Source organism: Pteropus vampyrus, unplaced genomic scaffold, assembly GCF_000151845.1.
Source record: "Pteropus vampyrus isolate Shadow unplaced genomic scaffold, Pvam_2.0 Scaffold18, whole genome shotgun sequence".
In the NCBI taxonomy this organism is placed as follows: domain Eukaryota; kingdom Metazoa; phylum Chordata; class Mammalia; order Chiroptera; family Pteropodidae; genus Pteropus; species Pteropus vampyrus.
This window is the reverse complement of record NW_011888799.1, coordinates 9848105-9861167: the sequence shown is the minus strand read 5'-3', so window position 1 is coordinate 9861167 and position 13063 is coordinate 9848105. Positions and strand designations below refer to the sequence as shown.

General features: G+C 33.9%; 1 protein-coding gene across 1 annotated transcript in view; it reads right to left on the bottom strand.

The window, feature by feature from the left end:
• Positions 1-13063, bottom strand: part of CD2AP (CD2 associated protein) — a 110850-nt gene that overhangs the window by 49583 nt on the left and 48204 nt on the right. Inside the window, exon 5 of the mRNA XM_023527690.1 lies at positions 11681-11801. Within this exon, the coding sequence (XP_023383458.1) occupies positions 11681-11801 (121 nt within the window). The remainder of the gene's footprint in view (positions 1-11680; positions 11802-13063) is intronic.

Genomic DNA, 13063 nt, shown 5'->3' with positions numbered 1-13063 from the left:
GAGCTTGCCCTCTCTTTTCTTCTACGAATTTCATGACCTCAGATCTTGTGCTCAAGTGTTTAATTCACAATTCACTTTGAGTTGTTTTTTGTTTATGGTGTCGCCTTTTTTTTTTTTTAGTATTTTTTAGCATACCATTTTATTAACTTATTAGCTATATCTCATTGTTTTATTTTCTTAGTTGCTCTAGATTCTTAAAGGTTCCTCTAGCTTTATAGTATGCATCTATAACTCACCAAAATCTATATTCAAGTAAGAGTATACCATTTCACGTATAAAAAACAGCCTTATAATGGGAACATTTCTATTTTACCTCTTCTGTATGTAGAGCTATCGTCATACATTTACTTCGGTATAAGCTACGATTACTGTAATACATTATTATTTTAAACAATTACCTTTTAAAGACGTATTAAAATGGAAAATAGTGTTTTATACTTGTCCACATAGTTACTCACATTTCTGCTAGTCTTCCTTCCACTATATAGATACAAGTTTCTATTTTAGTATCATTATCCTTTCTCCTGGAGAACTTTTCTTCTGATACTTCTTTAGACTGTAGGTCTGCTGGCAATGAATTTTCAGCTATTGTTTGGCTGAAACGTGTTTTATCTCACCTTTACTGTGAAGAATATTTTCACAGAAAACAGAATTCTGGGTTTACCAGTTTTCTTTGAGCACTTCAAATATGCCATTCCACTGTCTTCTGGGCTTACTCAGTTTCTGAAGAAACACTCTCTTATGCATTATATAGTTTCTGAAGATAATCTGTGGATCCTTCTAATTCTTCTCTACCTAATGTGCTTTTTTTCCTCTTACTCCTGAGATGTTTCATTTTACTGCTTATTTTCAGGACTTGATTATGATGTGCCTTTGCAAGCCCTCTGTGTGTGGTTACCATTTTTGAAATGTGTGGATTTAGTTTCCAACAAAAGTGGAAAATTTTTAGCATTCTTTCTTCAAATATTTCTTCTATCCACCCCCACCTCTTCTCCTTCTAAGACTCTAGTTAAAAATATTTTAGACCATTTAAAATTATAAAGTTGCTAAAATGTTTTGCAATCTATGTTCTTTGTGCTGAATTTTAGATAGATTCTACTGCCATATTTTCCAGTTCAATGATCTCTTCTTCACTGTCTAGAGTCTACTAGTAAAATTTCACAGATATTGTTTTCTATCTCTAGCAGTTCTACCTGTGTCTTCTACTTTGCTCCCATTATGTTCAGTTTTCTATTACATCCTTTAGCATACTGAGCATTTTTACTATAGCTATTTTAACATCCTTGCCTACCAATTGCATCATTTCTGGTTCTTTTTCTATTAGTTAATTTTTCTTCCAGATTATGGGTCACATTTTCCTTCCAGATTATGGGTCACATTTTCCAACATCTTGATATAAAGCTAATAATTTTTTTTTTTAATCTTGTTGAGTGCTAGATTTTATTGCAATCCTTTAAAAACCATTAATTTTCAACCTAGGGTGATTTTTGCCACCCCAGGGACATGTAGCAGTGTCTGGAGACATTTCTAATTATCGCAACTAAAGACTACTGCTGACATTTAGTGGGTAGAGATCAGGGATGTTTGTAAACATTTTATACTCATTGGATAGCCCCCCAAAGCAAAGAGTTATCTAGCCCAAACGTAATCGGTGACAAGGGTAAGAAATTCTGCTATAAAGAGTGCTGATTTTCCCCTACAAACAGGTAAGTTACTTGCAAATTAGTAGGAAGCTTTCTCAGGATAGAACTAGAATAGCCTCCATTTTAAAGCTAATTTAGCCTCATTTCACCCTTCTACTGAATTGCCCACATATTCAAAGAAGTCTCTTAAATCCATAAGGAGAGCATTCAGACAAATTTTCACCTTGTGTAAGGCACCAGAAATTATTCATGTTAATTCCCAGTAATTGTTCTTTCTTCACAAATCATTCATGTCTAACTTCATGGGGTATTGCCCTACACATTTACAGATTAATATTCATCCAAACACTCAAGGAAAAACTCTAATTGCATTTCTGGAGCTCTTTCTCTACATCTCCCTCTCGTCAGGTACTCAGCTCCACAAATTCTAACTACTTCAGGCTTCCCTGGACTTGCATCCCTAACACTTCAAATCAACAAAACTGACGACTTTCTGCTGAAGTTCTCCCTTCCTGCACTGCATTACAAAAATTACCTACTGGCAGAAATCTAGGAGAGTGATAGGGTTTTCCTATTTCCCCTTTTCTCAAGAATCTCAGTCCTGTGCTCCTATTGTCTGAAAATACTTGCTTCCTATATTTTGTTCAATTTCCAGTTTGTATCATGGGAAGGTAATTCCACACTGTCTTGCTCCCTCACTGCTAGCACTATAGTCTACATATTATAATACATAGCTTCAAAAACCAGCCTGTCAGATAAAATAATATGCAAGTACAGATTAGCATATGCAGTATTAACCTGAGAGGCTTTTTAAAATCAAACAATGTAGGGTAATAATAAACCAATGATTGATAAAAGCAACTGCAACAGATGATTATAAGGTGTATTTTCAGTTGAGTATTTGATTATGGCCATAAATAATTTTTCTTTTAGATTTAGTGACTGTAACTTTAAGTCATTAAAACAAATATCATTAAAATAAATGCCTAGATATTAAAAATATGTAGTACTAATGGATAGGCTTATTATGGTAGGCTCACTGCAAGCTATTATAACTACTACACAGGCTATTAAATCAATGGTTAGACGGCAGCACGGTGTAGTGGTAAAGCATGTGAACTCCAGAGTCAAATCCTTTCGATTCATATCTCACCTCCTCCTCTGTATGTGCCCAGTTTCTACACCTGTAAAATGGAATATTTCATTGGATTGCTATGACAATTACAATAACTGATTCCTGTAAACTGCTTTAAAAAGTGCCTGGTTCAGTGCCTACTATTTTTAATGAGTTTAAAGATTATAAAGAACCATTCAAGTAAAAGAGAGCATGATCACACAAGAGCAAAAAATAAAAGGGAAAATGTCTTAGCCAGTAGAAGAAAGAGGGGGAAGGAGAAGGGAACAAAGATGGAGGGAAAAAGGCAGAAAAGAGGTCTCATAATCAGACAACACAGAAATCTTATCTATATGATATTTCTAATATTTTTATGTCCATATGCTTTATCTACAGATTATCTTTGAATTGCTAAACTTGTAAAAAGCTTTATCTGCATTTTATGTGTAGCACTATTAGTCAGAAAACATAACACCAACTCTTCCTATTAAGCCTAAAACACTTCCTCCCTTTCTCATTCAATCTCCACAGCAAAAGCTACTTGATGGCTATTATCTCCACATAAAGTGACTTAAAGCAACCAAGAGTCTCAAAATATAATTACTTGTTGAAAAAAACAAGAACCCTTATGTGAGCTCTTTTTACTGTAGAGAAAAACATCTTATACCATCATTCAGAGTTTTCAGATAATCCTACATTTCCTAAGAAAATGTTGTGTGTGTTAACTGGACTTAAAATCTGGATTCCTCAGTTGCCAAAAAGAATCTTTAAAAAGAGTGTCCAGCTATAACAGTTAACTTATAAAGATTCATAAGTAAAAGCATCAAAGCCCCAGAACAATCTTCCTTACAAAGTTGTTCCAGAAGGAGGATTTCGAGCTGAATGCTAATATTAAATTAGACTCCAAAGTAAACTGTGCACCACCTTAACTCCTGGAGACTACGCTAAAGACCACCAAATTTCCATCCACCACCTTTGGTATATCCAGCATACACTACCATTTACAAGGATCCTGTGACCCACTAGCCAGGTAGGCACTATCTTCTTTTGCAGAGCCTGAATAATCAAATGAAACCTCGGCTGACTCCTCCTAAGAAAATGAATTCTTTCTCCCCATAAGAGACCAGAACTCCTAAAGAACAAATCTATCAGGGTTTCTTTAACATTTTAAGTCATGCATTCCTCTAGTAGCCCAGCAAAGCCCAGCAGGATGCACAGCTCAAAATGTTTAACAATCCATGTTGGGACCTTTCAGATTCTTCATAATTCTGACCTCTTCACTTTGCACATCATTCTTAGCATTCCCTTTTTAATAGAAGAAATCAAAAGTCAAATAGCTCTCCCTCAGTTTCCCAGCACCAACTCTCATGTATCTCCAATTAATTGAGACTAACTGTGACACTCATAATGTGAATCTCATTTCCTCCACCTTCTGGGTAAATCCTGTTGTTGATAAACCCCACTCTTCTGAATTTGTATCTTCGACTTCTCCCTCTCTGCTTGTTCTTTACCATTAGCATTTAAAAATAATCAAGACTTTTCTTTCTTCAGAAAAAGAACAAAAATATTCTTGAACATATGTTGCCCTCAAATGCTACACTGCTTTATACTTACTCTCCACTGCCTTACCTCGCTTCCTCCTCAATTCAGTTTCTACTCCAATCATCTCTCTGCTGCTGCTCTTATCCAGGTCATTTACGATCTCCTCATCCATAAATTCAGGATTACATTTTACTTCTTATCTCACTTAACCTCACAGCGGCCATATGACACTACTGTCCATGCTTTCCCTGAAAAACTCTCTTCCCTTGACTACCACACACTTTCATAGCTTTCCTCCTGGCACTCTGTGCCTTCTCGGTCTTCTTTCTCGTTACTCTATCTTGGCCCATACCACAAATGTTGTTCATAGGAATCTGTTACAGGCTCTTTTTCTTTTTACACTCCAGATATTCTCCTTAGGTAATCTCATCTAACTCTACGGTTTCTTGTACCACCCAAAATACAGTCAAAGCTCCAATTCTGAACATCCATCCCAATTTTTCTTCTAAGGTTTCAGATCCATATATGTAACTGACTACCAAATATCTTCATTTGGATGCCCTCAAAGCCCCACAGGAGTCAAACTCAATGTCTCCAAAGTGAATTTATCATCATCTCCCAAAATTTAACACTTCTCTCCAAAGACATCTCCATCTAGACAGCTAATTAAGACAAAAATCTAGGGGCCAATGACTTCTCCTCCAGCCATTCCCACATCCCATCACCGTGAGGTGCAGTTTTTTATAGCAGGGGTCCCCTACCCTCGGGGCACAGACCAGTCCATGGGCTGTTAGGAACTGGGCCACACAGCAGGAGGTGAACAGAGGTAGAGTGAGCAAAGCTTCATTTGTATTTGTTGCCACTTCCCAGCGCTAGCATCATCATGGCCTCAGCTTCACCTTAGATCATCAGGCATTAGATTCTCATGGGAGCACCAGTACCTGGTGCCAAATGGTTGGGGACCACTGCTTTATACCACCTATTTAGCTTCTATTCTACTCATGTTTTCTCCAATTCCATGATCATTCCTCTAGTTTAAGCTGATGCTATTTCTATCTTAATTATCAAAACAATTTCAACTGATCTCACTACTAATCTTACTCTTCAACCCACCCACTCTCAACACTGCAACCACATTAATATATCTAAAAAACAATTTGATCATTTCACTCCCATATAAGGCTTCTCTGTGACTTGATCAGCATTTTTATAATGCCTTCTTAAGCCTGACCCAAATTTCTCCAGCCTCAACGCTCATCACATCCAGCTATACTCTACAATCCCTCTAAACTGAATCTCTTTCAGGATCTCAAAATCGCTATGCTCCTTCTTCACCCTGTGCCACAAATTTACCTAAAGATTTCCTATCCATTCTAGGATCTCAACCTTTAACTTCCTCTGGGGCATATTCTCTCATAGCCTGCCACATTTGGGTTGGCCCTCTTACAAAAATACATCTATAGCACCCTAAACTTTCCTGTCACAAATATTTCTCATGTTGAATTATAATCACTTATTTAATAGTTTTTTATTTCCCAAAGAACCAAAAGCTTCAAAAAAGCTTATGTTGCTCATTCCTATAGTCCCAGCACCTTTAACAATTTGTTCAACAATAAACACTCAATATACTGAATAAACAAAAATATGAATGTTGAATTAACTAACTAGTAGTATTTATATTTAGAATGTCTGTTCACTGGCTTTGACTTTCAAATTTCAGATTTGGGAGGCACTGACTCCATGGGAAAAGTCACTACCCAGATATTAATGCTCATAACCCTCAAAGGGCTAAAAATACATGAAAAGATAGCTATACGCATTATTAATTAGGAGAACACAACAGGCAAACAAGTGCTAAAAGAGTGAGAATGACCTAAGATCTACACGACCTAAGATCTACAGCCCTATATGTTAAAAAGCATAGTAAAGTAAAAAGAGCAGAAGAACAGAACTCCAATCGTGATTTTACTACTAAGTGGTAAAAACCACATTGACCATTCACCTTTAAAATGGCAGTGACGCTAACCTACTCAAAAGTCATGAGAATTTAACACGACAAAGTGAAAAGTTTTCTGTACACCACAAAACATCATTGACTAAACACTAATGTGCCAATGTTCTAGAAACTGGGTATGAGGCAATAAATAAACAAAATATATATTCTAACAGGAGTAGACAAACAATAATAAAATTAAATAAGGAATAACAACAAATACATCAAAGAAAGAGCAAAGAAAATAAGGGAACTAAAGAATGGGGGATGGGAGCTTTTTGCTGTTTTATACAGAGCTGTCAGGAAAGGCCTCACTGAAAAGGTGACTTTTGAATGGAATCCTGAAATCAGACCAAAAACAGTAAGATCTCAAAAAAGAACATTCCCAAAGGTATACAGCAAGTACAAAGGCTGTGAGGCAGGAATGTTCTTGACATCTTTAAAAAAAAAGTTAAGGAGACCAATGCGAACAAAGGTGAGAGTTAAGAGACGAAGTCAGATTGGTGGGGGGCGGTATATGGCAGTGTGCCCTCAGATCATGGAGGGCTTTGTAGCCAACTAAAAACCATTAGCTTTTACTCTAAGTAAAATGTGTATCTACTGGAGGGTAAACACTTTAACATTCAGTAGGAAGGTAATGGCAAATAACAGGCTGTTAGAATTATACAGCAAAAGGTAACACTAGGGGCAGTAGCAGTGGAGGTGATAAAAGAAAACAGATTTAGTAGATGACAAAATCTGCTAGTGAATCAAGAATAGATTGATACTAAAAAGAAGAGTAAAAGATTAATCTAATTCTTTGGTCTAAGTAAAAGAGGGGTAGAAGAGTTGCCACTAACTTAGATAAGGAAAATTATATTAGAGGAGATTTGGGTGCAGAGAAAATTATATTAGAGGAGATTTTGGGTGCAGAGATCGATTTTGACCATCTTAAGTTTAAGATGCCTATTAGCCTTCTAAATGGCGATTACAAAAGGCTTAAGGTCAGGTAAAGACTTAAACAAGGGAGAAAAATACCAGCAGATATAGTCACTGGCTTTATAGAATAAGGGGGAAAATTGAAAGTCAAGTCCTACTTAGCAAGTAAATGGAATCTGAAAGGTGACACAAAGGACACTCTAAACAAAAAAGGTAAAGTATATTTGACAAAAAAAGCCATTTCATTATAAAAAAGGAAACAATACTTCCTTCCCTAGAGAAGTAAAGCTTTTCCTGAAATTAAAAGATACTTGAGATTTTAAAAGACAGTCATCTTTTATTCTAAAAGACATTTAAACTTTTATATAGAAACCAGTGAATAACAGATTATGAATTCACCATATTCCTAGAAAAAATATAATAGTGGCTTTCTTATAACATTTATTCTGTAGTTCTTCAATGAAAACTAGGGGCATAAAAATCAATTACCCATGAAGACTCAAGGTCTTATTGTCCATCTTTTTGTCTAGGGGCAAAATTATCTTCTTAGCAGTAATAGCTAGAGTTTCACTGGTCAAACCAAGATCATCATCCCATATATTTCAGTTTACTGATTAAAAGAAGAGAAGAGCTCTACTAAACATAACGAAATATAAGGAGAAATTATGTAAAATAAATTGTGATGGATATGGCATCCCTGTAAGTAAAAAGTAACATCTGATAATGTACAGTCAACTAAAATTCTTTTAACAGCTATTAGAATCACACAGTATTTTACCAACCAAAAAGTGTCAAAATATCAATTACAGACAGAAGATGCTACACTTTGTTAGGACACAGGAAGAGTGGACATTAATTCTTTAAATCATAATGTATAAGAGCAAACTCTTACAATTTAAAAGACTACATACTTTTATCAATTAAGTTCTAAAGTCCTTATAAAGCACTCATTTCCTGGTATTCAAATCATTATGCAAAACTTTCTGCCTAAAAATTAGTTAAAAAAAAAAAAAAAAAGAATTAAAGTGTAGTGAAACCACTGACTTACCACTCCATAATCACAAAGCTCCACATTTAGAATGCACTCATTGTAAAAGGGTTAAGCAAGCAAGGAAGTACATTTTTAACATATAATTCTGCAAGGTTAATAAAACTCAAATAAGGTTAAACACTGCAAGAAAATGCCCAAAGTATTTATAATTATAAAAATAATGAACTACATCCAAAGTTAAATTTTGTTCCTTTTGCTAGTGGTCCCACATGGACTTTAAATTTTATACATATTCTAAGGGCTCAGTTTACACGGCATCCTAAAAATCATTTCACCATAAGCTTTAATTAATGCCAAATCTTAATGTTAAAAATAAGTATCAGAGGATCCAATACCTAGGAAACGTAAGAAATGCAAAAATAGATCAGAAGTAATTCCGGGGACAGTTTGCTACATAATATATGTACCATTAAATTTAAGCCAGATGTTTCTGGTATTTTTGTTTGTTCATTCTTAAAATATAAGTTCTTCAGAAATGATACCAAATATTCTCAAATAAGTTTAACATAAAATAGTAAAACTATTTGTTATAACTCCTCTATTCCTATCTCAAAGATTTTCTTTCAATGGAATCAGCATCTGCTTTGAAGATGTACTTCAGCATCCCAATTCTCCCCCACCCCAAATCCTGGTAATAAAAATTGGTCTACTTAACACAACATTTTTGTGTCACTATTCACTTATGGCTAACTTCACATTAAAAGCAAGGATATAAAAAGAAAGAAAAGGGTAATGGAGTAGAAATGAGATAGTAAGAGAAGAACTAATATTTACTATGCTTCCAAATTCATCAAGTATTGTGCCATATATCTCTCTCTCTCTCTCTCTCTCTCTGAAAAATGAGGGTATGCTTCCAAAAGAGAAATTGAAAAGTGACCAAAGAGAAGATAAGCTTGTAAAGGATTCAATTACTTGTTTCTTTAATTCATAGAGTTTAGAGTAAAGCCTTAGAAAATTTTAGAATCTTTAAAAATTCACTGAAAAGTTAGAGAAAATATATAGTGGAAGTTTCTGCACTTAGAAATGGAAGACAACTTAAAAATGAAAACTTGGACCATCCAGAAGACTATTACTGGCCACCACCATTTCATACAAAAAAGCCTTAAAATTCATCTCCTTTTTCATTAGTTTTTAGCACATGTAGAGAGTTAAAAATACACCTCAGCTCCTTTGAAATATTACCAAACTGTAAATAAAGGATTCTTAAAAAGGGACCCATGATAATAATATAATAGACTATATTATTGTTCACAACTATTTGGTGCCCCTCTTTGCAGAAAAATTATATATCCCCATTCTGCTGCACTTAGGCAAGGCCATGACTGTCCAATATGTTAATAATGGAAGTGACATGTCAATTTGGGGCAGAAGCTTTAAAAGCCATGCTCCCTTTTCCCTGCCTCTACAAGCACATGTCAAAAAGGAGACTCTATCAGTCTAAGCCCTAAGTGACTATGTTGTTGTTTTAAGTAACTATGATTTTCACTGCAACATATCCTGAACAAAATATTATGCTACCTTTTATGAAAAAAAGGAAATACATGTTTTCGTGTGTACCTACATAAACAAACACTGGGAGGAAAACGAGAAGGTACAAATGCTTTCTGACATAGAGCAGAAGACTAACTGAATGGAGACAAGTATTCTAATATACATCTTTTTAAATACTGATTTTGAACCATGAGAATGTATGTATTACCTAGTCATATATGTGTGGCATATATTTTGTGCATATGAACTATGAATCTCATGTAATGTGTAAAATTTTATTGATATATGTGTACTTTTCAGAGACTGCATAGCATTCATCTGCTTCTCAAAGGTGTTTATGAACCAAGAAATAAGAAACCAATATTCACACGCTCTATATAATTAAGATGGTATGCAGATTGGAAATACAATAGTAACCAACAAATGCTGAATGATCATGCCCTCAATTTTGTTTTCACAGCACACTGATCTATGCAAGTAAGCTAACCAATCATAAGAGATACATCTACTCTCCCTAGAAATAACCAGTACCATTCCATTGCGCTCCAGGAAACAGTTGACATAATCAACTGGTATGAAGACTACCTGTTCCATATGTAAATTATGAAGTTTTATTTACACTATTCCTCTCCAAAATGCTGGCACTATAAAAAGGAACATAAGTAACATGAGAGAAAGCATAAAATTCTAGAATAAAAAATAAGCACATTATGACTTCATTATTTTTTGGACCTCCATGCTAAGTAGTGAGGAAACAAAAGTAAGGAATAGTCTGCCTATAAACAGCTGACAGCCTACTGAAGAGGAAAAAAATATATAAACGTATAATATGTGTAGATGCCATGGTAAAACTCTGCATAGATTGGTCAAATGAACTTCAACAAGGATGTCAGGCCACTCAATGGGGAAAGGACAGTTTCTTTAACAAATGCTGCTAGGAAAACTGGATATCCACATGCAAAAGAATAAAGTTGGACCATTATCCTAAACCATACGCAAAAATTTATTCAAAATGAATTAACAACCTAAACATAAAACCCAAAATTATAAAATTCCTTGAAGAAAACAGGAGAAAAGCTTTGTTACATTGGATTTGGCAATGATTTCTTAGATATGACACTAAAAGCACAGGCAACAACAAAAAAAAAGAGACAATGAGACTACCTGAACATAAAAACTTTTCTACATCAAAGGATACAATAAAAAGAATGGGAGACAATACCTACACATCATATATCTGATAAGGGATTAATGTCCATATTATATAAAGAATTCCTACAACTCAATAACGACAAAAATAACATTCTAAGTACTTATACTTCTCCATGAAGAAAAAGAGCTATTTATCTCTGCATTACAGAACTTCTCTTTTTAAAAAAATTCTCTTAAATCCCACAGCAATTCTTAAAAAAATTAAATCTAGCTTTGGGACAAAATTTTCTCAATCATACTTTTGAATGGTGAGCAAATTTAACATGAATTTGTGGGTGAGTCTAAATGACAGATCACAAAATAATTAAATGACATTCTGGCTGTACATTGAAAACAATCTATTGTGTGAATATAGAAAACAAGAAAAGGAAGTTTTTTTTTAATTTCTAAAATTTCTAAAGATAGGACATTTACAAACTCAGATCAAAATTGTATATAAGCATATCTCAAGTGGAAGAAATCAAATAACATAAGTATTATCATTTCATAACCAGGGTACTAAAGGCTTACTTCAGGCTGAAGTAGACATCAGATACAAAAAATACATTAAATTATTTGCCTAGATATTTAGTTTTAAGTCCCTGTCATAAGCCACTTTTTAAAGTAAATAAACTGAAGCTCATAGTTCGAAAGAATAAGTTTCAAAAAATACAAAATAAACACTAAATCATATATAAGGTTTATTTAAATCTATTCAAATTTTTTAAATAGTCTACCTGAATCTTCCTGGACTTCATGAGTTTCACCATCATCTGTTACCTCTAATTCTTTCACAAAATTTGAGGGAAACAGTCCCAACTTGCTGTTCAGGGTTCCACTCCACCAGCCTTCTTCTACCTGAAAGAGTTCACAACTCAAAAATAATAAAAATTTCTCTTAAATGAAAATCTTCCCCCTATGGAGAAATTAAGCTACAAAAGTGAATGAGCGCAAAGTTAGTGATGCAAAATAATCCCTTTAAATCTATGAGAAAACACAATGGGAAAAAAATATGTATTTAAGTAGATTAAATCTAAATGGATTAGATTATTTATGGGATTAGCCACATTATCAATAGCACTTTGCAATATTTACAATGAGAACTTGTAATCAATTGTAATCTATAAAGTAATTTTCATGAAAGTATCAGATATCCGAGAATAATGTATTAACAGCAAGAAGGTAGATAGCTCTCTTCTGAAATGTCACTCTTTTAAACACTACTGAGCCTCACTTTGTAATTATGACATTATTTAACTATTTGTAAATTTTTGATTTGGAAATAGTTCGATAAATATAAGAATATAACTTTCTAAATAGGACATAAAATTACTAAGCCTTTTACTTGAACAGCGAGTCTTCACTCAAGAATGAAAAAGAATCACTTATTTTTAAAAATCCAGATGCCAAGCTCCACTAAACACTCCCCCCCAACCCCAACCAGAAATAGTTTCAGAAACCAAACTCTGTAGAAAAATATTTACATCCACTAATAACAAGGTTACTAAATTTTCATGAAGTTACTTAATATTTAATAACTTAAAATTACAGTTTCTAAGAGGTTTTAATAGGTAAAAACAATTTTTTGAACAGTAAACTATTCAATATCAAAACTTATCAGCACATCTAATATCATAGTTAGAATAAGCTGTTTTTTTCTTTTTAAAATATTTTTTTAATTTTTTTCACCTCATCACAATGACAAACTTTAATAAGTTATTCATCCAACAGGCACCATGTACAAGCTATAGTGTTAACTGCTAGAGAAAGACTCAAATTTGCATATGAGAAAATCCTGAATAAAACAATCTAAAGAAAACAAACAGTAAGCAGATAGTTACAATACAATGTAAGAGGTGCTATAACAAAAGTATAAACAAAACACTGGAGGAGCACAAAGGAAGGGATTAGAAGAGCGTAAAAGAATCAAAAAAGGCTGCCCCCTAAGATAGGGAATGGCAAAAAGAGCTGGATATTAAAGGCTGAATAAGAATTTTCCAGATACAAAGCATGTGAAAAATATGGTGACATAAAAATAACTTATTTACGGAATATATATACTTGAAATATGAGGCAGCTAGAAGACAAGCTGTTTGAGAGAGAAATAGAAGGCAGTAAGT